The sequence below is a fragment of the Podarcis muralis genome, chromosome 7 (genome assembly GCF_964188315.1).
Source record: "Podarcis muralis chromosome 7, rPodMur119.hap1.1, whole genome shotgun sequence".
Classification (NCBI taxonomy): Eukaryota; Metazoa; Chordata; class Lepidosauria; order Squamata; family Lacertidae; genus Podarcis; species Podarcis muralis.
In genome coordinates this window covers 74701956-74727539 of record NC_135661.1, presented here as the reverse complement: position 1 = coordinate 74727539, position 25584 = coordinate 74701956, and the positions used below count along the sequence as shown (strand labels likewise).

Below are 25584 nucleotides of genomic sequence, written 5' to 3'. Positions count from 1 at the left end.
TCCGGGAGTCGAATGGACTCCCGAAATGGATTAAGTTTGACAACCAAGGTACCACTGTACATGCATTTAGTACAGCCTATTATTATTATTATTATTATTATTATTATTATTATTATTCTGCCCTTCAGTCATCATGTTCAACGTTGAGCCCTTTTTACAAGTGGCACATAAAGCTTTTTGTTAGGGTGTCCCTCTATTTTCATTGAAGAAATGCTGGACGATATGAAGCAGTGAGATCCTGCCAGCATATTACAGTTATCTTCAAACACTTTTAGTACTTGTAAGAATTTAGCTTGCATCGGAGAGACTCTCTTGGGGCGATGTTATTTGCCTCCCAATAAGGACAGCTGCCATGTTTTAGGATGAAATTCTGACTTCCCAAAATAATAGCACAGAAGAAAATGAGAGAAGGTAATAGAAATACTCTTACCATTAGTTTACTAGCACCACCATTTCTAAGCATGTCCTGCAAAGGAAAGGAAAATAAGGGTTTTTGATCTTCTTTTGGCTGATACACACTTGGCATCCCCGCTACTCAGTTTTAGACATACTGTGCAGCAGTTGCTGTCTTCCCCAGGGTAGGAAATCAATATCTCTTGCCATGATGTGGAGCAGTCCAGCCAATCTGCGCTTTCTTTAGTTGCTGCTTTTCTGCTATTTCTTTGTAGAGTCACAGAATGATAGAATTGTTTAATTTCTACAATTGGTAAATGAAGCCCTTAATGTTGTGGAACAAGTTTATTTAAGGTCCCTGGCTGATGGGTTCAGAACTGTGAAACTAGTAGCACTTTTACAAATGCCACATAATACTTGTTCCACATTTGTAAGGAGTCAACAGTTTAGAGCAGGCTTCCTCAGATGTTTTGAGACTACAATTCCCATCATCCCTGACCACTGGTCTTGCTAGTTGGGGATCATGGGAGTTGTAGGCCAAAAACATCTGGAGGGCCGAGGTTGAGGAAGCCTGGTTTAGAGCAGCAGCATTATCAGTTAGGGACTCCTAGCCTGTTGACATTAGTCAGGCATCCTTGCTATGTTGTTGCAGATGCCTGCTGAAAATTGTTTTAATTCATCAGATCTACCCAGACATATAAGCTAGTTGCCTACATTTATCTCTCAAGGGGTTTACTGATTTTACATGCATTTTATTGATTATTTTATGTATATATGTTTTTTAAAAAATTGGGGAATTTTAAGCTGTTTTTTTATCAACAGTTTTATTATGCAAACAACTTAGAGCACTCCGGGGAGAGAGAGAGAGAGGCTGCTATTGGCCTGCTTGGTAGCCAGCAGTTTTGTTTGTTTCACAAAGAACAGTTTCATCCCATTGCTTTTATTGTTCCTTTTTCTTTTCTTATTTTTTTTAAAAAAACAACAGCCCTACACTTTCTTTCTTTCTTTCTTTCTTTCTTTCTTTCTTTCTTTCTTTCTTTCTTTCTTTCTTTCTTTCTTTTGCCTTCACACATACACCAGGTAACTATCTCTGGGCAAACAGACTTAGCTTCAACAAGGGAGCAACCTCATGTGACTTTGGTTGATGCAATTTTTAAAATCTTTATCCCAGCTGCCTCCCACCAACCAACTGGAGAAGGTGATGGAGAAATTCTTACCATTAAGCCGCCACCGCCACCCCCTCCGAGCATGGACGTTAGACCCTACAAAGGAGGGGGAAAGCATTGACTGATCCACACATGACATGCACCCCAGCCTCCCACGCTCCAGTATTCTACTACTCCAACTTAGACATGCCATATATGCATTGCTCCATTCTCTTGAACTCAGCCATACTGTCATTTAATGTGCATAGGAAGCTTCCTGTATCTCCACAAATTCTCCATTGTCCATATGACATTCTCCTCTAAATCACTGCCTTCCCACACCCCTTCCACAATACAGATTTTTTTTTTCAGACCAAGGGTACTCCAAAATGGAGATAAAATGGGAAAGTCTGGATTGAGGGAGAGGGAAATGTGGGAAGGCAGTGTTTTAGAGGAGAATGTGAGACAGGTTAGGCTGAGAGACTATTACTGGCAATTTGTCATCCAGTGTGCTTCATGAGAGAATGGGGATTTGAACTCTAAACTCCCAGTTCATCATTCAAGCCACATCACCACTTTGGTACCGCAGTCTTCTGAGGGCTGCATGTTGCCTATGGTCCTGGGGGTTCCACGCATGTGCTCAGCATACTGACCAGGAGGGAGCATGAGTATGGTTTGGGGAGGGGGCGGCTAAACACATGTTTTCATGGTGGTTTCCCTCAACAAGCAAGTCATGTCCAGAATAAGGATGATGGTGATGATGCTTCAGATTGACTTCTGACTTCATGGCAAGATCTGCCCTGCAATGAAAAAGGATTGTGTCTTACCCCTCCACCACCTACCTCGCCATCACCTCCACCAGCAGCTAGCATAGGGGCCATTGCCTACAAGGAAGTAAAAAGAAAGATCTTTACAGAAAGGCAAGTTTCTCTAAGAATAGATGAAGAGTCAGTTGGATCATACCCCAGGCCTTTCAGGTCTATCATCCTGTTTTCACATCAACCAAGTGGGTGCCTATTAGAACCTCGCATGTAGAACAAGAGTACAATAGAAGCCTCCTGCTCTAGTTCCTCAGCAACTATCATCTACAGGCATAAGGCCTCTGGTACCATCATGATGAACATTTATGGATAGCCTTAACCTCCATGTACTTGTCTTCTCCCCATTTATAATGATCCAAAATGATGGTCAACATTACATCCTGTGATTGCAAATGCCATAGTTTCACTCCCCGTCACCCACTCAGATCTGCTTAACTTCAGTTAGGTGGAGCCTTCATGTGTCTCCAGACCATACCCAGGCCATTTATGTTGTGGGAGATAAAACCTTCACCTAAACAGTCTGGGAAGGTCTTCCTCCTTTCTAAAGTTTATGTATTTCCTAGGACGCTGAGAACTTGGAATGCATTTGAGGTCTCCTTGGGTGATGTTATAGAACTTCCGAGAATCTTTCAGGAGGACTTCTGGCTTCACAACCATAAGAGCACAGGGACCAGTATCCTATTATTAGGTCTAGCACATGGAGAAGATAGATGGAGCAACATCTCTGTCATTTTCACTGTCTCCAATGATGAAACACACACTGCTGTCGCACCGTGGAAATAGCTTGAATCTGTATGGGCACCTGAAAGGGGGGAGCTGATATATATTTAGCTCCTGCCTCCTGCAGGACACAATTGGTATGTCTGGTGCTCATGCCCCCAGTACTGAAAGCAGCAGACCCTCCAAGTGTCCCTATTTCCCAGGGGTGTCCCTGATTTAAATAACCCATCCTGGTTTCTGATTTGATCCCAGAATGTCCCACTTTTTGGTAGGATGTCCCTCTATTTTCATTGAAGAAATGCTGGACAATATGAAGCAGTGAGATCCTGCCAGCATATTACAGTTATCTTCAAAGAACTGAGCCAGGCTGCCAATTTGTTTTGGAGTCATGTTCAAGGTTTAGCCTTTTTAACAAGTGGCACATAAAGTTCACTTCACATTTTTATGGTGTCAGCCTTCAAAGTATTATTACTATTACTACTACTATTACTATTACCATTACTATTATTCTGCCCTTCAGTCATCATACCCAGGGTGGTTTGCAAAGACATGAATTAATTAAATTGGGAAAGGTGAACAGAGACCCAAACAACAGTAGTTAAAAGAGCCTCAGTGGGGTGGTAAATGTATGCTGAAAAGCACAGGGAGTCTCTCGTCATGCTCTCTATGCAATTGCACTGTGATAATATCAGATATAGGGACGCGGGTGGTCTGTGGGTTAAACCACAGAGCCTAGGGCTTGCCGATCAGAACGTTGGCGGTTCGAATCCCCACGACGGGGTGAGCTCCCGTTGCTCGGTCCCTGCTCCTGCCAGCCTAGCAGTTCGAAAGCACAAAGTGCAAGTAGATAAATTGGTACCGCTACATTGGAAAGGTAAACAGCGTTTCCGTGCACTGCTATGGTTCGCCAGAAGCGGCTTAGTCATTCTGACCACATGACCGGAAGGTGTACGCCGGTTCCCTCAGCCAATAAAGCGAGATGAGCGCCGCAACCCCAGAGTCATCTGCGACTGGACCTAATGGTCAGGGCTCCCTTTACCTTTACCTAATATCAGATAAATGAGTAGCACCCTAAAAAGAGATATATTAGATAGTTTCTTCTACTGTCCTGATGCCCAGGAAAACCAACTAAAGACTGAAGGAACAAACATTACAAGGGCTACAATGTATGGTTTCTTACCGAAAGCTTCTCAAGCAATCCCTACAAAGGAAAGAACATGTATTAATCCTTCTGTACATGGAAGACAGGAAATGACATTTAGCTCTTCTTTGACAACACATTGTAGAATTTGAATCACTTATGAGCCTTCTTTAGATGTTTTGTTTAAAATCCAGCTTTGATGGGATACTTTAGGCTTCCTCACAGCCTACTTGTGTGTGCAGAGGAAATATGGTGATGGGGTCACATGCTCAGATTTGCCCTGGAATTAAAAGGGAGAGTTTCTTACCGCAGCACCACCACCACCTTCCTGATCATCATCACCTGCGGAAAGCATAGCCAACATGTCCTACAAGGGGAACAGGAGAATTATCTCTGTTAATGCACATTTTCATAGGTCCACCCCCATTTACTTTGGTTTCTCATTGCATGAAGAAACCAGCATTCTCCAGTCGGCAAAGTTTTATCTTGCCCCTAGCTGCGCTCAGTCGTGTGTGCCATGGCGGGCAGCAGCACTCACTTGACCTCTTGACAGCTGAGTTGCTGCTACTTAGCAAGAGTAATTCGGGGTGGGGTGATAGAGGGGCAGGTGCAGGACAAACCTGCCAGCAGGATCATGGGATCAGATCCTCCAGTACATTTGCACCATGCTGACCTCCTCACCAGCTCATCCCTCCCCATTTCTTCCCAGAAGGAGGTGGGGATTCAGCTGCTGGGAGATCCGGTAAGCAGTCCTCCTGTGTGGTGATACATTCCATTGCTGTTTCAATTGCCAGATGGCAAAGTTTCTAGTCAAGGCAACATTTCTATTTTCCATTGTTTTTGGAAGAGAAAAGTCAATGGGCAGACCCTTTGCAGTACAGTGGTACATCAGGTTAAGTACTTAATTCGTTCCGGAGGTCTGTTCTTAACCTGAAACTGTTCTTAACCTGAAGCACCACTTTTGCTAATGGGGCCTCCTGCTGCCGCCGCATGATTTCTGTTCTCATCCCGAAGCAAAGTTCTTAACCCGGGGTACTATTTCTGGGTTAGCGGAGTCTATAACCTGAAGCGTCTGTAACCCAAGGTACCACTGTACTTGAATTGCATTTGGAGTATTGGAAATTCTTGGAGGTTCATAAGAAAAGCACACCACCAACCTAGAATACTTCCCAGAATCATATATATGTTCAATGTGTCAGGAGGTCCCACTTAAAGAACAAAATGAGTTCCCAATAAATTGTTGGTTAGGGGCAAGTGTTTTGCATAATGAGCTGGCAATCTCCAATATTTCCTATGGGAACATGTCTAATCAGTGATCTCCCCTCCCTCTCTTGCCATGGTTTCTTCTTAAAATGGCTGCAGCCAGCCAGCAAAAGAGAGACAAGGGGGGAAATTATTTGTCTGATCTCTCTCCCTCTTCCCTTTCTAAATGGTTTCTGCCTGTAAACAGCTGCTACCAGCTAGCAGAGCACAAACAACAAGTGGGCAAATTGTGGCTGTTCAGATATAGGGATCAGCTGCACTTGTAAGTGAGGTTTGGGCATAATGCTTTCTGTTCAGATATGTAACATTTTTGCAGAACAATCAAGCTGATAGCAGGACCTGTGTGCATAGGAGACCCTTAATTGAACTTAGAAGGAGCATGGTTTGGGGAGGGGGCGGCTAAACACATGGTTTCATGGTGGTTTCCCTCAACAAGCAAGTCATGTCCAGAATAAGGATGATGGTGATGATGCTTCAGATTGATGTCTGACTTCATGGCAAGATCTGCCCTGCAGTGAAAAAGGATTGTGTCTTACCCCTCCACCACCTACCTCGCCATCACCTCCAACACCAGCTAGCATAGGGGCCATTGCCTACAAGGAAGTAAAAAGAAAGATCTTTACAGAAAGGCAGGTTACTCTAAGAATAGATGAAGAGTCGGTTGGATCATACCCCAGGCCTTTCAGGTCTATCATCCTCTTTTCACATCAACCAAGTGGGTGCCTGTTAGAACCTCGCATGTAGAACAAGAGTACAATAGAAGCCTCCTGCTCTAGTCCCTCAGCAACTATCATCTACAGGCATAAGGCCTCTGGCACTTGAGGTAGTGTAACAGCCATCATGATGAATATTTATGGATAGCCTTAACCTCTAAGCATAGGTGCAAGTGCCTACAAAGAGGAGAAAACCATCATCCTATATAATGCGCACGTACAAGGCTTAAACACCTTACATGACTCTATTTGTTATCAGGTGAAGAAACTTTCCTTGCCACCAACATTTATTACCAAAAGGCCTTGGATGCTCAGAAGTGTCCTGGGGGAGGGAGACGCCTGGAAGTTAGGTGTCTGAAGACTTTGCAGATAGCAAAACACTTTTAGTACTTGTAAGAATTTAGCTTGCATCGGAGAGACTCTCTTGGGGCGATGTTATTTGCCTCCCAATAAGGACAGCTGCCATGTTTTAGGATGAAATTCTGACTTCCCAAAATAATAGCACAGAACAAAATGAGAGAAGGTAATAGAAATGCTCTTACCATTAGTTTACTAGCACCACCATTTCCAAGCATGTCCTGCAAAGGAAAGGAAAAGAAAGGTTTTGATCGTCTCTTGGCTGATACACACTTGGCATCCCCGCTACTCAGATTTAGACATACTGTGCAGCAGTTCCCAGGGTAGGAAATCGATATCTCTTGCCATGATGTGGAGCAGTCCAGCCAATCTGGGCTTTCTTTAGCTGCTGCTTTTCTGGTATTTCTTTGTAGAGTCACAGAATCATAGAATTGTTTAATTTTTACAATTGGTAAATGAAGCCCTTAATGTTGTGGAACAAGTTTATTTAAGGCCCCTGGCTGATGGGTTCAGAACTGTGAAACTAGTAGCACTTTTACAAATGCCACATAATACTTGTTCCACATTTGTAAGGAGTCAACAGTTTAGAGCAGGCTTCCTCAACCTCAGCCCCCCCCAGATGTTTTGAGACTACAATTCCCATCATCCCTGACCACTGGTCTTGCTAGTTGGGGATCATGGGAGTTGTAGGCCAAAAAACATCTGGAGGGCCGAGGTTGAGGAAGCCTGGTTTAGAGTAGCAGCATTTTCAGTTAGGGACTCCTAGCCTGTTGACATTAGTCAGGCATCCTTGCTATGTTGTTGCAGATGCCTGCTGAAAATTGTTTTAATTCATGAAATCTACCCAGACATATAAGCTAGTTGCCTACATTCATCTCTCAAAGGGTTTACTGATTTTACATGCATTTTATTGATTATTTTATGTATATATGTTTTTTAAGAAATTGGGGAATTTTAAGCTGTTTTTTTATCAACAGTTTTATTACTGAAACAGCTTAGAGCACTCTGGGGAGAGAGAGAGAGAGGCTGCTATTGGCCTGCTTGGTAGCCAGCAGTTTTGTTTGTTTCACAAAGAACAGTTTCATCCCATTGCTTTTATTGTTCCTTTTTCTTTTCTTATTTTTTTTTAAAAAAAATCTCTTTCTTTTCTTTCTTTCTCTTTCTTTCTTTCTTTCTTTCTTTCTTTCTTTCTTTCTTTCTTTCTTTCTTTCTTTCTTCTTTCAATTTCCTTCAAACCATACCATGGACACCAGGTAAATATTTCTGGGCGGACAGGCTTAGCTTCAACAAGGGAGCAACCTCATGTGATTTTAGTTGACGCAATTTAAAAAAAAATTATCCCAGCTGCCTCCCACCAACCAATGGAAAGGACAGAAGAAAACAGGAGAAGGTAATGGCGAAATTCTTACCATTAAGCCACCAGCGCCGCCACCTCCAAACATGGACATTAGACCCTACAAAGGAAGGAGAAAGCATTGACTGATCCACACATGACATGCACCCCAACCTCCCACTCTCCACTGTTCTACTACTCCAACTTAGACATGCCATATATGCATTGCTCCATTCTCTTGAACTCAGCCACAGTGGCGTAGCGTGGGGGGTGCAGGGGGGGCCGGCCGCACCGGGCGCAACATCTGGGGTTAGGGCAAATCCATGGGTTAGGGGGCACAAATCCACAGGTTAGGGGGCACAAATCCACGGGTTAGGGGGCGCAAATTACTTGCCTTGCCCCGGGTGCTGACAACCCACGCTATGCCACTGCTCAGCCATACTGTCATGTAATGAGCGTAGGAAGCTTTCTGTATCTCCACAAATTCTCCATGGTCCATATGACATTCTCCTCTAAATCACTGCCTTCCCACAACCCTTCCTCAATACAGATTTTTTTTCCAGACCAAGGGTACTCCTAAATGGAGAGAATATGGGAAAATCTGGACTGAGGGAGGGGTATATGTGGGAAGGCAGTGATTTAGAGGAAAATGTGAGACAGGTTAGACTGAGAGACTGTTACTGGCACCTTGTCATCCAGTGTGCTTCATGAGAAAATAGGGATTTGAACTCTAAACTCCCAGTTCATGATTCAAGCCACATCACCACTTTGGTACCGCAGTCTTCTGAGGGCTGCATGTTGCCTATGGTCCTGGGGGTTCCACGCATGTGCTCAGCATACTGACCAGGAGGGAGCATGAGTATGGTTTAGGGAGGGGGCGGCTAAACACATGGTTTCATGGTGGTTTCCCTCAACAAGCAAGTCATGTCCAGAATAAGGATGATGGTGATGATGCTTCAGATTGACTTCTGACTTCATGGCAAGATCTGCCCTGCAATGAAAAAGGATTGTGTCTTACCCCTCCACCACCTACCTCGCCATCACCTCCACCAGCAGCTAGCATAGGGGCCATTGCCTACAAGGAAGTAAAAAGAAAGATCTTTACAGAAAGGCAAGTTTCTCTAAGAATAGATGAAGAGTCAGTTGGATCATACCCCAGGCCTTTCAGGTCTATCATCCTGTTTTCACATCAACCAAGTGGGTGCCTGTTAGAACCTCGCATGTAGAACAAGAGTACAATAGAAGCCTCCTGCTCTAGTTCCTCAGCAACTATCATCTACAGGCATAAGGCCTCTGGTACCATCATGATGAACATTTATGGATAGCCTTAACCTCCATGTACTTGTCTTCTCCCCATTTATAATGATCCAAAATGATGGTCAACATTACATCCTGTGATTGCAAATTCCATAGTTTCACTCCCCGCCACCCACTCAGATCTGCTTAACTTCAGTTAGGTGGAGCCTTCATGTGTCTCCAGACCATACCCAGGCCATTTATGTTGTGGGAGATAAAACCTTCACCTAAACAGTCTGGGAAGGTCTTCCTCCTTTCTAAAGTTTATGTATTTCCTAGGACGCTGAGAACTTGGAATGCATTTGAGGTCTCCTTGGGTGATGTTATAGGACTTCCAAGAATCTTTCAGGAGGACTTCTGGCTTCACAACCATAAGAGCACAGGGACCAGTATCCTATTATTAGGTCTAGCACATGGAGAAGATAGATGGAGCAACATCTCTGTCACTTTCGCTGTCTGCAATGACGAAACACACACTGGTGTTCCACCGTGGAAATAGCTTGAATCTGTATGGGCACCTGAAAGGGGGGAGCTGATATATATTTAGCTCCTGTCTCCTGTAGGACACAATTGGTATGTCTGGTGCTCATGCCCCCAGTACTGAAAGCAGCAGACCCTCCAAGTGTCCCTATTTCCCAGGGGTGTCCCTGATTTAAATAACCCGTCCTGGTTTCTGATTTTATCCCAGAATGTCCCACTTTTTGGTAGGATGTCCCTCCATTTTCATTGAAGAAATGCTGGACTATATGAAGCAGTGAGATCCTGCCAGCATATTACAGTTATCTTCAAAGAACTGAGCCAGGCTGCCAATTTGTTTTGGAGTCATGTTCAAGGTTTAGCCTTTTTAACAAGTGGCACATAAAGTTCACTTCACATTTTTATGGTGTCAGCCTTCAAAGTATTATTACTATTACTACTACTATTACTATTACCATTACTATTATTCTGCCCTTCAGTCATCATACCCAGGGTGGTTTGCAAAGACATGAATTAATTAAATTGGGAAAGGTGAACAGAGACCCAAACAACAGTAGTTAAAAGAGCCTCAGTGGGGTGGTAAATGTATGCTGAAAAGCACAGGGAGTCTCTCGTCATGCTCTCTATGCAATTGCACTGTGATAATATCAGATATAGGGACGCGGGTGGTCTGTGGGTTAAACCACAGAGCCTAGGGCTTGCCGATCAGAACGTTGGCGGTTCGAATCCCCACGACGGGGTGAGCTCCCGTTGCTCGGTCCCTGCTCCTGCCAGCCTAGCAGTTCGAAAGCACAAAGTGCAAGTAGATAAATTGGTACCGCAACATTGGAAAGGTAAACAGCGTTTCCATGCACTGCTATGGTTCACCAGAAGCGGCTTAGTCATTCTGACCACATGACCGGAAGGTGTACGCCGGTTCCCTCAGCCAATAAAGCGAGATGAGCGCCGCAACCCCAGAGTCATCTGCGACTGGACCTAATGGTCAGGGCTCCCTTTACCTTTACCTAATATCAGATAAATGAGTAGCACCCTAAAAAGAGATATATTAGATAGTTTCTTCTACTGTCCTGATGCCCAGGAAAACCAACTAAAGACTGAAGGAACAAACATTACAAGGGCTACAATGTATGGTTTCTTACCGAAAGCTTCTCAAGCAATCCCTACAAAGGAAAGAACATGTATTAATCCTTCTGTACATGGAAGACAGGAAATGACATTTAGCTCTTCTTTGACAACACATTGTAGAATTTGAATCACTTATGAGCCTTCTTTAGATGTTTTGTTTAAAATCCAGCTTTGATGGGATACTTTAGGCTTCCTCACAGCCTACTTGTGTGTGCAGAGGAAATATGGTGATGGGGTCACATGCTCAGTTTTGCCCTGGAATTAAAAGGGTGAGTTTCTTACCGCAGCACCACCACCACCTTCCTGATCATCATCACCTGCGGAAAGCATAGCCAACATGTCCTACAAGGGGAACAGGAGAATTATCTCTGTTAATGCACATATTCATAGGTCCACCCCCATTCACTTTGGTTTCTCATTGCATGAAGAAACCAGCATTCTCCAGTCGGCAAAGTTTTATCTTGCCCCTAGCTGCGCTCAGTCGTGTGTGCCATGGCGGGCAGCAGCACTCACTTGACCTCTTGACAGCTGAGTTGTGGCTGCTTAGCAGGAGTAATGGGGGTGAGTTGATAGAGGGGCTGGTGTAGTGCAAAAATGCCAGCAGGATCATGGGATCAGATCCTCCAGTACATTTGCACCATGCTGACCTCCTCACCAGCTCATCCCTCCCCATTTCTTCCCAGAAGGAGGTGGGGATTCAGCTGCTGGGAGATCAGGTAAGCAGTCCTCCTGTGTGGCGATACATTCCATTGCTGTTTCAATTGCCAGATGGCAAAGTTTCTAGTCAAGGCAACATTTCTATTTTCCATTGTTTTTGGAAGAGAAAAGTCAATGGGCAGACTCTTTGCAGTACAGTGGTATATCAGGTTAAGTACTTAATTCGTTCCGGAGGTCTGTTCTTAACCTGAAACTGTTCTTAACCTGAAGCACCACTTTTGCTAATGGGGCCTCCTGCTGCCGCCGCGTGATTTCTGTTCTCATCCCGAAGCAAAGTTCTTAACCCGGGGTACTATTTCTGGGTTAGCGGAGTCTATAACCTGAAGCGTCTGTAACCCAAGGTACCACTGTACTTGAATTGCATTTGGAGTATTGGAAATTCTTGGAGGTTCATAAGAAAAGCACACCACTAACCTAGAATACTTCCCAGAATCATATATATGTTCAATGCGTCAGGAGGTCCCACTTAAAGAACAAAATGAGTTCCCAATAAATTGTTGGTTAGGGGCAAGTGTTTTGCATAATGAGCTGGCAATCTCCAATATTTCCTATGGGAACATGTCTAATCAGTGATCTCCCCTCCCTCTCTTGCCATGGTTTCTTCTTAAAATGGCTGCAGCCAGCCAGTAAAAGAGAGACAAGGGGGAAAATTATTTCTCTGATCTCTCTCCCTCTTCCCTTTCTAAATGGTTTCTGCCTGTAAACAGCTGCTACCAGCTAGCAGAGCACAAACAACAAGTGGGCAAATTGTGGCTGTTCAGATATAGGAATCAGCTGCACTTGTAAGTGAGGTTTGGGCATAATGCTTTCTGTTCAGATATGTAATATTTTTGCAGAACAATCAAGCTGATAGCAGGACCTGTGTGCATAGGAGACCCTTAATTGAACCCAGAAGGAGCATGAGTATGGTTTGGGGAGGGGGCGGCTAAACACATGTTTTCATGGTGGTTTCCCTCAACAAGCAAGTCATGTAGAGAATAAGGTGATGGTGATGATGCTTCACATTGATGTCTGATTTCATGGCAAGATCTGCCCTGCAGTGAAAAAGGATTGTGTTTTACCCCTCCACCACCTACCTCGCCATCACCTCCACCATCAGCTAGCATAGGGGCCATTGCCTACAAGGAAGTAAAAAGAAAGATCTTTACAGAAAGGCAGGTTACTCTAAGAATAGATGAAGAGTCGGTTGGATCATACCCCAGGCCTTTCAGGTCTATCATCCTCTTTTCACATCAACCAAGTGGGTGCCTGTTAGAACCTCGCATGTAGAACAAGAGTACAATAGAAGCCTCCTGCTCTAGTCCCTCAGCAACTATCATCTACAGGCATAAGGCCTCTGGCACTTGAGGTAGTGTAACAGCCATCATGATGAATATTTATGGATAGCCTTAACCTCTAAGCATAGGTGCAAGTGCCTACAAAGAGGAGAAAACCATCATCCTATATAATGCGCACGTACAAGGCTTAAACACCTTACATGACTCAATTTGTTATCAGGTGAAGAAACTTTCCTTGCCACCAACATTTATTACCAAAAGGCCTTGGATGCTCAGAAGTGTCCTGGGGGAGGGAGACGCCTGGAAGTTAGGTGCCTGAAGACTTTGCAGATAGCAAAACACTTTTAGTACTTGTAAGAATTTAGCTTGCATCGGAGAGACTCTCTTGGGGCGATGTTATTTGCCTCCCAATAAGGACAGCTGCCATGTTTTAGGATGAAATTCTGACTTCCCAAAATAATAGCACAGAACAAAATGAGAGAAGGTAATAGAAATGCTCTTACCATTAGTTTACTAGCACCACCATTTCCAAGCATGTCCTGCAAAGGAAAGGAAAAGAAAGGTTTTGATCGTCTCTTGGCTGATACACACTTGGCATCCCCGCTACTCAGATTTAGACATACTGTGCAGCAGTTGCTGTCTTCCCCAGGGTAGGAAATCGATATCTCTTGCCATGATGTGGAGCAGTCCAGCCAATCTGGGCTTTCTTTAGCTGCTGCTTTTCTGGTATTTCTTTGTAGAGTCACAGAATCATAGAATTGTTTAATTTCTACAATTGGTAAATGAAGCCCTTAATGTTGTGGAACAAGTTTATTTAAGGCCCCTGGCTGATGGGTTCAGAACTGTGAAACTAGTAGCACTTTTACAAATGCCACATAATACTTGTTCCACATTTGTAAGGAGTCAACAGTTTAGAGCAGGCTTCCTCAACCTCAGCCCCCCCCAGATGTTTTGAGACTACAATTCCCATCATCCCTGACCACTGGTCTTGCTAGTTGGGGATCATGGGAGTTGTAGGCCAAAAACATCTGGAGGGCCGAGGTTGAGGAAGCCTGGTTTAGAGTAGCAGCATTTTCAGTTAGGGACTCCTAGCCTGTTGACATTAGTCAGGCATCCTTGCTATGTTGTTGCAGATGCCTGCTGAAAATTGTTTTAATTCATGAAATCTACCCAGACATATAAGCTAGTTGCCTACATTCATCTCTCAAGGGGTTTACTGATTTTACATGCATTTTATTGATTATTCTATGTATATATGTTTTTTAAGAAATTGGGGAATTTTAAGCTGTTTTTTATCAACAGTTTTATTATTGAAACAGCTTAGAGCACTCTGGGGATACATTCTCCAATGACGAAACACACACTGCTGTCCCACCGTGGATATAGCTTGAATCTGTATGGGCACCTGCAAGGGGGAACTGATATATATTTAGCTATTCATGTATAAATGCCCTTTTGGAGACATCCTCACCGAAGATGGAGATGTTGAGTGTGCAGCAAGAATGTGTCATGCGGGGTGTGGCCAGCTGAGCAGTCATTCTTCATGCAATAGCCTTGCATGTGAATATAGCACAAAAGTCTAACACATACTGTAAGAGGTGCTTATATTAGATTCTTACCAACCCAGTGACATTACTGACTTCATTCCCAAGGCCTACAACAGCTTCACAAATACAGGAAGATTATAATGGATAGTTTCTTACCACCACCACATATTATATTAGGAAAAATGCATTGTATAAGGAAAAATGCTTGCAAATACTTTGATATTAATGAGAACTGCCTGCAAAGGGAAAGTCCTAAGGTATATGTAGATATGCTGTATTTGGTATGGTTGGAAGTGGGATGGGAGGAGGGGAGGAGGGTTAAATATGCTCTGTGTTCCTGTTTTTGAAAATTCAAAACAAAACCCAAAACACCTGCATGCAAAAATATGGTTTTCAGGAGAAAATTGCACTAAAATACTGAGGAATTTTCTTTTTTCTTTTTTAATAAGCAGATGGCTGCAGAAATGTGGAGAATCAGATTAAAGATTGGAAAAATTGGAAATGGGGGAACCAAAATTGACACATCCTTCTATCTCTATGGACATGGAAAGGATGGTCAGTTTCTTACCAAAAAAGACTGTTCAGATTCCCAAATATGAAAAGTAAAAGGCACCACCCATCTTACATGTGGTAGACACGAGAGGACTTTTTGTCCACATTTGACATAATTGCAGAATTCAGGGCAAATCTCAGAATGTTAAACCCCTTTCACATTTGGCAAAAGAACTTCATGTCTAATGGGAGATTTTAGCCAGGGATGAAGAGCCTGTTGCCTTGCAAATTTTGCTGGACTCCTGTCATCCCTAACCATTGGCAATGCTGGCTGAGGCTGAGAATGCCACTTCCCTCTTAGACACCTCCCTCACCACAGATGGCCACTACATCTACAGGAGGGGCTTTGGTGAAAAGCTTCATGTATGGATAGAGAGGTGATGCATTGAGATACCTGGTCCTATGAGTGTCCTGTAGCTATGTGTTTGAACAACTCACTCACAAATTGATGCAGAAACGGAACAGAACAGACTGTTGGGTAAACAAGTGCAAAAGTGACAATGACAAAGATTAGACTGATTTGCCCATTTCTGATTGTGATGGGCCCATATGGGTCTTCCTATGGAGGGCATCCCAGAGCTTTTGCTCCACGATTGAAAATTCTCTCTCTTCACACTGACCCATTGAACTGTACTTGGTTGTAGGACCTTGGATGCTCAGAAGTGTCCTGGAGGAGGGAGATGCATGGAAGTCAGGTGCTTGAAGGCTTTGCAGGAAGCAAACCACTTTTAGTGCTTGTAGGAAGTTGGCTTGCGTTGGAGACACTCTCTTGGGGTGATGCTATTTGCCTCCCAATAAGAACACCTGCCATGTTTTAGGATGAAATTCTGACTTCCCAAATTAATAGCTCAGAGGAAAATGAAAGAAGGTAATAGAAAGGCACTTACCGCTAGTTTACTAGCGCCACCACCTCCAAGCATCTTCTGCAAAGGAAAGGAAAGGTTTTTGATCTTCTCTTGGATGATACACACTTGGCATCCCCACTACTCAATTTTAGACATACTGTGCAACAGTTGCTGTCTTTCCCAGGGTAGGAGATTGATATCTCTTGCCATGATATGGACCAGAATCTTTTTCTTTTTTTATTTTTTAAAAAACAACTGCCCTACACTTCCTTCCTTCCTTCCTTCCTTCCTTCCTTCCTTCCTTCCTTCCTTCCTTCCTTCCTTCCTTCCTTTCTTTTGCCTTCACACCATACTGTGGACACCAGGTAACTATCTCTGGGCAGACCAGCTTAGCTTCAACAAGGGAGCAACCTCATGTGACTTTGGTTGATGCAATTTTTTAAAAAAATATCCCAGTTGCCTCCCACCAACCAAAGGAAAGCACAGAAGAAAATGGGAGAAGGTGATGGAGAAATTCTTACCATTAAGCCACCACCGCCACCACCTCCAAGCATGTTCTGCAAAGGAAAGGAAAGGTTTTTTTAAAAATAAAAATAAAAATATTTTATTAAATTTTCTTTCCAACAGTTAGAAGTTTACAGAATAAAGAATAAAGAATGAAGATAAAAAAAGAAAGAGATAAATAAAAACCAACTTTCCAAAATACTTTTGTCATTCCAACTGGACTTCCCCACATCTTCCGAACCCTGCATTCTTTGCAATTAAAACATCAGCAATTTGTTACCTTATTTCATATCTTACTGTATCTTTCAAATACTATGTTTCTAAGTTCAAAATACTGTATCTCCGTTATTTGTACCTTAAAAATAAACAGAGTATAGTTGTTTCATATTGTCCACCTCGTCTTTCTTATAACTTAGTTTCCAATTCACCTATTCAAGTTGCTGAAGCAAAAGTTTCCTAATCGTACACATTCTTAACATTCATACAGCTTATAATGTTTTTGCAAATAGTCCTTAAATTTTTTCCAGTCTTCCTCCATTATTTCCTCTCCCAAATCTCGGATTCTGCCAGTCATTTCAGCCAATTCCATGTAGTCCATCAACTGCGTCTGCCATTCCTCCAGCGTGGGTAAATCTGGTGTCTTCCAGTACTTTGCGATGAGGATTCTTGCTGCTGTAGTAGCATACATGAACAAAGATCTATCCTTCTTTGACACCTTCTGGTCTACCATGCCCAGGAGGAAGGCCTCTGGTTTCTTAGGAAAGGTATATCTAAATACCTTTTTTAACTCATTGTAAATCACTTCCCAGAAGGCCTTCACTTTTGGGCAGGTCCACCAGAGATGAAAGAATGTCCCTTCCGCCTCTTTACATTTCCAACATTTGTTATCAGACAAGTGATATATCTTAGCAAGCTTGACTGGGGTCATGTACCACCAGTATATCATTTTCATAATGTTTTCCTTCAAGACATTACATGCCGTGAACTTCATTCCGGTGTTCCATAACCTTTCCCTGTCCTCAAACATAATGTTGTGCCCAATGTCCTGTGGGAAAGGAAAGGTTTTTGATCTTCTCTTGGATGATACACACTTGGCATCCCCACTACTCAATTTTAGACATACTGTGCAACAGTTGCTGTCTTCCCCAGGGTAGGAGATTGATATCTCTTGCCATGATATGGACCAGAATCTGTTTCTTTTCTTATTTTTTAAAAAGCAACTGCCCTACACTTCCTTCCTTCCTTCCTTCCTTCCTTCCTTCCTTCCTTCCTTCCTTCCTTCCTTCCTTCCTTCCTTTCTTTCTTTTGCCTTCACACCATACCGTGGACACCAGGTAACTATCTCTGGGCAGACCAGCTTAGCTTCAACAAGGGAGCAACCTCATGTGACTTTGGTTGATGCAAATTTTTAAAAAAATATCCCAGTTGCCTCCCACCAACCAAAGGAAAGCACAGAAGAAAACGGGAGAAGGTGATGGAGAAATTCTTACCATTAAGCCACCGCCGCCACCACCTCCAAGCATGTTCTGCAAAGGAAAGGAAAGGTTTTTGATCTTCTCTTGGATGATACACACTTGGCATCCCCACTACTCAATTTTAGACATACTGTGCAACAGTTGCTGTCTTTCCCAGGGTAGGAGATTGATATCTCTTGCCATGATATGGACCAGAATATTTTTTCTTTTCTTATTTTTTAAAAAAACAACTGCCCTACACTTACTTACTTTCTTTCTTTCCTTCTTTCTTTCTTTCTTTCTTTCTTTCTTTCTTTCTTTCTTTCTTTCTTTCTTTCTATCTATCTTTCTTTCTTTCTTTCTTTCTTTCTTTCTTTCTTTTGCCTTCACACCATACTGTGGACACCAGGTAACTATCTCTGGGCAGACCAGCTTAGCTTCAACAAGGGAGCAACCTCATGTGACTTTGGTTGATACAATTTTTAAAAAAATTATCCCAGTTGCCTCCCACCAACCAAAGGAAAGCACAGAAGAAAACGGGAGAAGGTGATGGAGAAATTCTTACCATTAAGCCGCCACCGCCACCACCTCCAAGCATGGCCATTAGATCCTACAAAGGAGGGGGAAAGCATTGACTGATCCACACATGACATGCACCCCAACCTCCCACACTCCACTATTCTACTACTCCAACTTAGACATGCCATATACATATACATTGCTTCATTCTCTTGAACTCAGCCATACTGACATTTAATGAGCATAGGAAGCTTCCTGTATCTCCACGGATTCTCCATTGTCCACATGACATTCTCCTCTAAATCACTGCCTTCCCACACATACCCCTTACTCAATATAGATTTTTTTTTCAGACCAAGGGTACTCCAAAAAGGAGAGGATATGGGAAAATGTGGACTGAGAGAGAGGGATATGTGGGAAGGCAGTGATTTAGAGGAGAATGTGAGATAGGTTAGGCTGAGAGACTGTTACTGGCACATTGTCATCCAGTGTGCTTCGTGAGAGAATGGGGATTTGAACTCTAAACTCTCAGGCCCTAGTTCATCACCACACTGACTGTTAAACTGATGGACAGGAGAGGGAAGGGGGGGGGAGAGAAGGAGAGATCACCCTGTAATGTTTATTTCATAGAATCATAGAACTGTAGAGTTGGAATCTACCCTGAGGGCCATCTATTCCAACTCCTTGCAAAGCAGGCATTCTGCTCACAGCCATTCCTGATTATTAACTGAATGGCCAGATAATGGTTCATATTGTTTCCTTTTGTTTTTGTGTGATTATCAGAAACTTTGGGCTTCTTTTCAATGGGGCAACTGAGATTCCCCCCCCCCCAATAAAAGATTGTTGAGTGGACCACAGCTTAGTCATAGAGCATATGATTTGCATGCAGAAGGTTCCCAGATTTGATCCTGGTCATCCCCACTGAAAGGCCCCTGAGAGCTGCTTCTGGTCAGAGTGGCCACCACAGTTCAAGATGAGGACAGCTTCCTTGGTTCCAAAAAATATTCCCCACATGAAAATTGCTGCCTGTTGTAGTGACTGTAATGTGCTGGCCTCGTTGGTGCATGGATTCTTGTTGTGTTTTACGGATATGCTGCTAGCCATCTGAATGTAGCTCACAGACCATGGCTTGAGAACCCCTAGGATGGAGTATCAGAGGTCAGATCTCAAATATCTTCTCAGGCATTGAACTTCCTGCATGATGGTGGGGCATCCAGTCTCTCTCTGCCAACTGACCATCTTTCTTGTAGGATTGTTGTGAGAATAGAATGGGGGTGGTGGTTAGAAAATCCTATATTGGATGACCAAGAGCCTTAGTTGAAGGGTGGGATAGGTGTGTGAGATATATTTCTGTGCGGAGTGGAAACCGATGTGAGGTAACTGTTGCTGCCCACTCATTCAAGTTATGAACCTTAATCATTTTAAAGGGGAGACACTGTAACTGAAATCCAGCTTTGCTTAACTTACCGGCATACCGCTTTCATCTTCATCCCCATCTCCATCACCCTGCAAAACAAAACAAAACAGGCATTATTTTCATTTCTACGATGTCTGGCCAGTTACAGAGATGCACTCAGGTGCAGAATGTCAGTGTCACTGTGCTAAGCATTCTGGGAAACAGGTGCCCTGTTGACCTCCAGAGTTTGGAGGACCCCTGGACAAGATAACCTCTGTGATTTCGCCTTCACAACCCTCAGGGAGCCCATCTTGTCACTGACGTTACCACCAGCTCCTCCACCGACTTCACCATTGCTACCACCTACTGGCTTAACAGGCAGACAGCCAATGAGAAGAGAGGCAGTGGCACCTGTAGCCCAACCCTTTCACCTCTACTGCTGTCTGGACCGGAGTGAGAGGCAAGTGATCAAGCAAATTGCAGCCATGAGAAGGAGAGAGAGGGACAGGTGTGTCTATTTCTTGTCAGGAGGGATGGGTGAATCTGTCAATTTCCCTTCTTCTCAGGTTTCTTATTTCTCTACTTTTAAAATGGCTTTCCCTACATGTTCACATCAGTTCATGCTTACAATTATTTTATTATTATTATTTTAAAAGTTAAAAAACCCTCTGACTTTTAGAAGACATCTGAAGGCAGCCCTGTTTAGGGTCATTTTAAATGTTTGATGTTTCATCATTTTTATATTCTGTTGGGGGCCACCCAGAGTAACTGGGAGAACCCAGCCAGATGGGTGGGGTACAAATACATTATTTATTTATTTATTTATTTATTTATTTATGGGCCTCCTGATAGTACAAATTTCTGTTTAGATACACATTTGTGTGCATTGTTGCCTAGCATATACATTTTTTTTTACAAATAATTTCCCCCTAACACAATGCTATTTGTATGTTATTTATCACCAATATATGCATTATTATATACACTTTTCCCTGCAGTAGATGCATTTTTGTTCATGTTACCTGGCTGGAGAACTCCATTGCAAAATTCAGAGAGGAGTGAATTTTCAAGGATGGCTGTGTTTCAGTTCAAACATTGTTTAGAAAGTGTGAATTAGGAAGCTTTGCCTTTAAATGCAAAGAATCAAATTTCTCCATCCCTGTTTCTCAGTGAGCCCTGCTTGTGACTGAGGCCTTGGCAGATGCCTGACCATATCAATCTTTGATACTGGTCCCGATTCCATGTATCTGATTCATAATGCAGTCCATTGTCCTCTGGGATACTTGCTGCGACAATGTTCCCAAAACCTCTGCATCCCACTTAGCAACATGCACTTCCCTGTTAAGGCTCATTCATGGATAGAAAAGGCATGCACATTTTGCATATTAATTACAAACATATGAATACAAATCTGAACAGAGGTCACATCACCTGGAAGGGACACATTTATGTATTTCTGACAACTTGAAAAATGTACCCTTTTCCTTACAAGTCAAGCTTTGAGGCCAAAACTTTGAACCTATGCTCTTTTAAATTCCACAAGGCCAATAGGTGGCAGAATCAACTGTCTTGTGCTAGTGCCAGGTCCAAGTTTGTAAATGTGAGGAGTTTAGCAAACACTCCTCCCCAAATGGTGGCTAGACCCAGCTGCCTAGCACTTCTCAGGGCACTGCTGTGGCCCACGACCATCACATCACTGAGGGCAACTTGAAATTTGGAACTGGCCTAGTTCTCAACCGTTCTCTCAGGTTGAGTTTGCATGTTGTTGGGCCCACCCAAATCTGGTTTGAACCCTTATTCATCAGCTGACTCAAAAACATAAAGCCCATTCAGAGCTTCAGCACTGCAAGTAACATCACAAGAAATCCAGGACTTGAATGAAACATCTGCACCACACATCTAAAGCACTAATATAGCACTTTGAACAGCCACAGCTTCCCCCAAAATGTCGTCTGTTAAGGCTGCTGACAGGCCTGGCCCAACCCCAAAGTAGGCTGAAGGAATTGCCTCACAGTGCTACAACTCTCAGGGTAGTTTAACAATCAATCTCTCTTCCCAAGGAATTCAGGGTATTGTAGCTGTGAGAGGGGAATAGCCATCTCATAGCCATTTTCAGCACCCATAACAATCTACACTTCCCTGGAGGAGCAGACTTTAGTTTTTCAAATTTCAGTGGTGCCCCATTGGGGCCAAAACTTAGTGCCTGCTGCCTCTCACATCCTGCTCAATTTACAGCATCATAGTTGTGATGCCCTGTGGCGCACTCTAGGCTTGGTGTCCAGTACGGTGGAACTGGTTGCCCTGCCTAAATCCACCTTTGCTTCCCAGAATCCTTTGGGGGAACCCATGGCTCTTCACCGTAGTATAATAGCACTTGAAATCTGTGGTGCAATTGAAAAGCGATCCCAACCCATTGGATGCATTCTCTCTCTTACCCAAGCCTGTGTTGAGACTGCAAAAAGCAAAGCAGTCCATACAAGGAACTGCATCATCATCTTCGCCTCTCTAAGATTCTTCCACACCTTGATGTTCCTGCAGTAACAGTGTTCAGTTCTGCGGCTACATTTAATACATGTGCCAGCAGGCCTGAGTGCCCAAACCCAATGCTGCTATTGTTATAGAATTTCTGCTCCCTTCCTGTCAAGGAAATGTGGCAGGATGGGTGTGTGTTGCATTGTGCCACGTAAAATGATTTCATTTGCCAGACTTGAAGAGAAGGAACAGTGTTGTGTTGCTGCCTGCTTCGTATGGGGAGGTCAAACTTCTAAAAAACCAAACCAGTTACACTATCATAATGATGATCGAAGCAGAGCCATTTCATTATAAGCATCCAGAAAACATTTTAATCATTAGGGATGCATGACTCTGCCAATTTCAGTTTCTCGTTTTCCCCCAGTCTTGGCTACTTCCACATCACACCACCTTTAACACAGTATCATACCACTTTGAACACTCAGGACTTCCCTCCTGAAAGAATCCCAGGTGCTTATTTGGATATGGGTGCTGATAGTTGTTAGGAGGCCTCTATTCCCACCTCAGAGCTACACTTATCAGAATGGTTTAGCCATCAATCCCTCTTCACAGGGAACTCTGGGAATTGTAGCTCTTTGAAGGGAACATAGGGGGAGGACTCCTAACAGCTCTCAGCACCCATAACAAACTACAGCTCCCAGAATTCCTTGATGGAAGCCATGGCTATTTAAAGTCAGGGGCCAGCAAACTTTTTCAACAGGGGGCTGGTCCACTGTCCCTCAGACCTTGTGGGGGGCCGGACTATATTTTGAAGGGGAAAAATTATGCAAGAGCACCACAATCCCTGGTGGCTGCTTACCTGTGTCTTGCGAGTGGCAGGGGCTGGCGGCGGCTGGACAATGAGTGGCCCACAAAAGGGCTCCGGAGAGGGGTTGCTTAAAATGGTGGCCACTCAAGCGCTGCTGCTGCTGGCACCAACAAAGCCCAGCCCCCTTCCTCCTCTAGGCCGGGCAGGGAGAAGCTAGGAAGAGGGAGGGAGGAGGTGCCGCCGCCGTATGAGGTAGAGGGAGAGAGATGGAAAGAATGCCCATGCTGGCGATCCATGCGGCGATTCCCGGACTGTCCATGGGCCAGATCCAGAAGGCAATTGGGCCTGATCTGACCCGCGGACCTTAGCTTACCTACCCATATCATAGTGCTTTAAATGTATGGTGTGAATGTGGCCTCAAATTCAGCAGCAATTTTTAAATTAAGAAGAAGAAAAACATCCCCATGAAAGTTCAGCAGCATTTTAGTGTACTGTATATTATTTTATTTAGATTTAGATAAATTTATTGTCATTGTCCGTATATACCCAGTATACACAACAACGAAAATCAAACACCCACCCAAAGACCGGGTTCACATACACATTTGCACGTATCTCCAACACTCTCATCCTATTCAGACATAATCTATAAAAACATAACATAATCCAGAATATAACATAACCTATTAAAGGCATAACATAACCTAAAACCTATCTCATTCCTTCCTACTCCCTGCTTGCTATTCCTTGCAACTGGCCCTGAGATCATTATTTAGTGCAATCAGAGCTCTTGGATAGAAACTATTCAGAAGGCGTGTGGTTCGTGTTTTCATTGTCCTATATCTTCTGCCCGAAGGCAACAGTTCAAAGAAGTTGTGAGCAGGATGGGTGGGATCTCTCAGGATATTGTGTGACTTCTTCAAAGTGCGAGACGTGAAGATCTCATCCAGGGTTGGTAGTTGGAGCCCAATAACATTCTGGGCAATTTTAATTATTCTCTGTAAAGCTTTTTTATCCGTTTCAGAGCTGCTCCCATACCACGATAATATACTATAGGTTAAGACACTCTCGATGGTACTGTGATAATAGGACAGAAGTAGGTGCTGAGATAGATTCAGTCCCCTGAGCATTCTCAGGAAATACAACCTCCCCTGCACCTTCCTCACAACCATATTAATATTTGCAGTCCATGAGAGGTCCTCAGAGATATAAATGCCCAGGTATTTAAAACTACCAACCCTCTCCACCTCCTCGCCATTTATGTGCAATGGTAAAAATACACTTTTCTTTCTCCTAAAGTCAATTATGAGTTCTTTGGTTTTTTTGGTGTTAAGCATAAGATTGTTTTCTTTACACCATTGAATTAACCCCTGTACTTCTTTCCTATAAGCAGTCTCATCGTTCTCACTAATGAGCCCCACCACTGTTGTATCATCCGCAAATTTGATGATTGTGTTGGACTTATACAGTGGGGTGCAATCAAATGTGTACAGGGAATAGAGAAAGGGACTTAGCACACATCCCTGAGGGGCTCCTGTGCTTAATACTAGAGTAGAAGAATAGTAAGGTCCCATTCTCACTGCCTGCGGCCTATCAGTCAGGAAGTTCCTTACCCACAGACAGATCTTCTGATGTATACCCAAATTGGTCATATGCACTAGGGCTGTGCATGCCCTCACAACCCGATCTGAGGCCTGATCTGGAACACTGAATTGGCCGTTACCCAGATCAGGCCCTGAATGAATCCTGCAGGTAAAGCTTCTGTGAAGCAACACTTTGCAGCAAGAAGGACTAATCTCTCCATTCATCAGCTGATGAACAGTTTCCATGATTCAGCACAGCTCTTCAGAAGTACTAGCACTGACTCTTTTAAAAAAGGGGGACGGGGTAGGATTTGGTAATGTAAGTCCTGTACCTGCGGTCAGGCTTAGAAGTGGCACAATCCAATATATCATTATAGGACTCTACCAACTCATTCCCATCTTATTCTGTTGCTTGTGTGGATGAGACCTGTTTTGAACTTTCTTTGGTGGTGCCACCTTGAGTTCCATCAGGGGAAAAGATGGGGTATATATAAATATACAATGATAATAATGATAATGGTGGTCATTCTGGGATTGAGGGCTCCAGCTTCTGTTTCCACTTTGCCCTTGCCAAGAACCTAATGATTTTGGCTGATCCATCTGGCCCAGAGAAGGTGTGCCAAGTCTCTTTATCTAGGCACAACACTCTTTGAATCTGATGCCCTTTTCGCTGATAAGATTCATTTACCTTGGTCTCCCTTATCGGTGCTCAGCTCCCTTTTGCAAACAACAAAGAAACCATTCTGAGGTTGGTCCAAGAGTAGCAGAGTCCCTGTTGATTCAGAACAGCACTGTGGTTTCATTAGCTGGTTCAGTGGAGATATTGCAGCAAGCTCATTCAAAGGGGCAGCTGATGATGACAAAGGATTGTGATAAGCCAAGGATCATGAACTTCAAATCATGATAAGACAAGGATATTGCTTTAATAAACCATAATACATATGTGATTCAAACACCAGGGGCTTTGTTAGGGGTGGCCCAGGGGGTTACCTGGAGACCCCAGAGCTCCTGCCTTTCCCCCCTTTATTTTTATTTTTTAAACTTTGCTAATAGGGTAGTTGGCAAACTGCATCTTCATTTTCCCACCATCTTAATTTCCCAGGTGCATGTAGGGATGGGAAAATAT

At 43.5% G+C, this 25584-nt stretch overlaps 1 protein-coding gene across 1 annotated transcript; it reads right to left on the bottom strand.

The window, feature by feature from the left end:
- Positions 1-1649: 1649 nt before the first annotated feature.
- On the bottom strand, positions 1650-20708 carry LOC144328540 (uncharacterized). Its single transcript, XM_077932494.1, has 17 exons — positions 20618-20708; positions 19667-19705; positions 18246-18290; positions 17717-17752; positions 16244-16279; positions 15765-15800; positions 13282-13317; positions 12578-12619; positions 11067-11126; positions 10799-10819; positions 8920-8961; positions 7963-8007; positions 6739-6774; positions 6035-6076; positions 4528-4587; positions 4260-4280; positions 1650-2422 (listed from the first exon to the last, which is right to left on the bottom strand). Exons 1-17 carry the CDS (start codon positions 20633-20635, stop codon positions 2270-2272), a joined length of 768 nt encoding a protein of 255 aa, XP_077788620.1. The 5' UTR covers positions 20636-20708; the 3' UTR covers positions 1650-2269.
- Between the last annotated feature and the right edge of the window lie 4876 nt (positions 20709-25584).

What these genes read in the sequence shown, in the direction of transcription:
- LOC144328540 (XM_077932494.1), bottom strand. An exon ending in GTGGCGGTGGCGGCTTAATG is followed by an intron (nt 17,753 to 18,245) that starts GTAAGAATTTCT and finishes TTTCCTTTGCAG; the next exon opens with AACATGCTTGGAGGTGGTGG. An exon ending in CTGGTGGAGGTGATGGCGAG is followed by an intron (nt 8,008 to 8,919) that starts GTAGGTGGTGGA and finishes CTTCCTTTGTAG; the next exon opens with GGTCTAATGTCCATGTTTGG.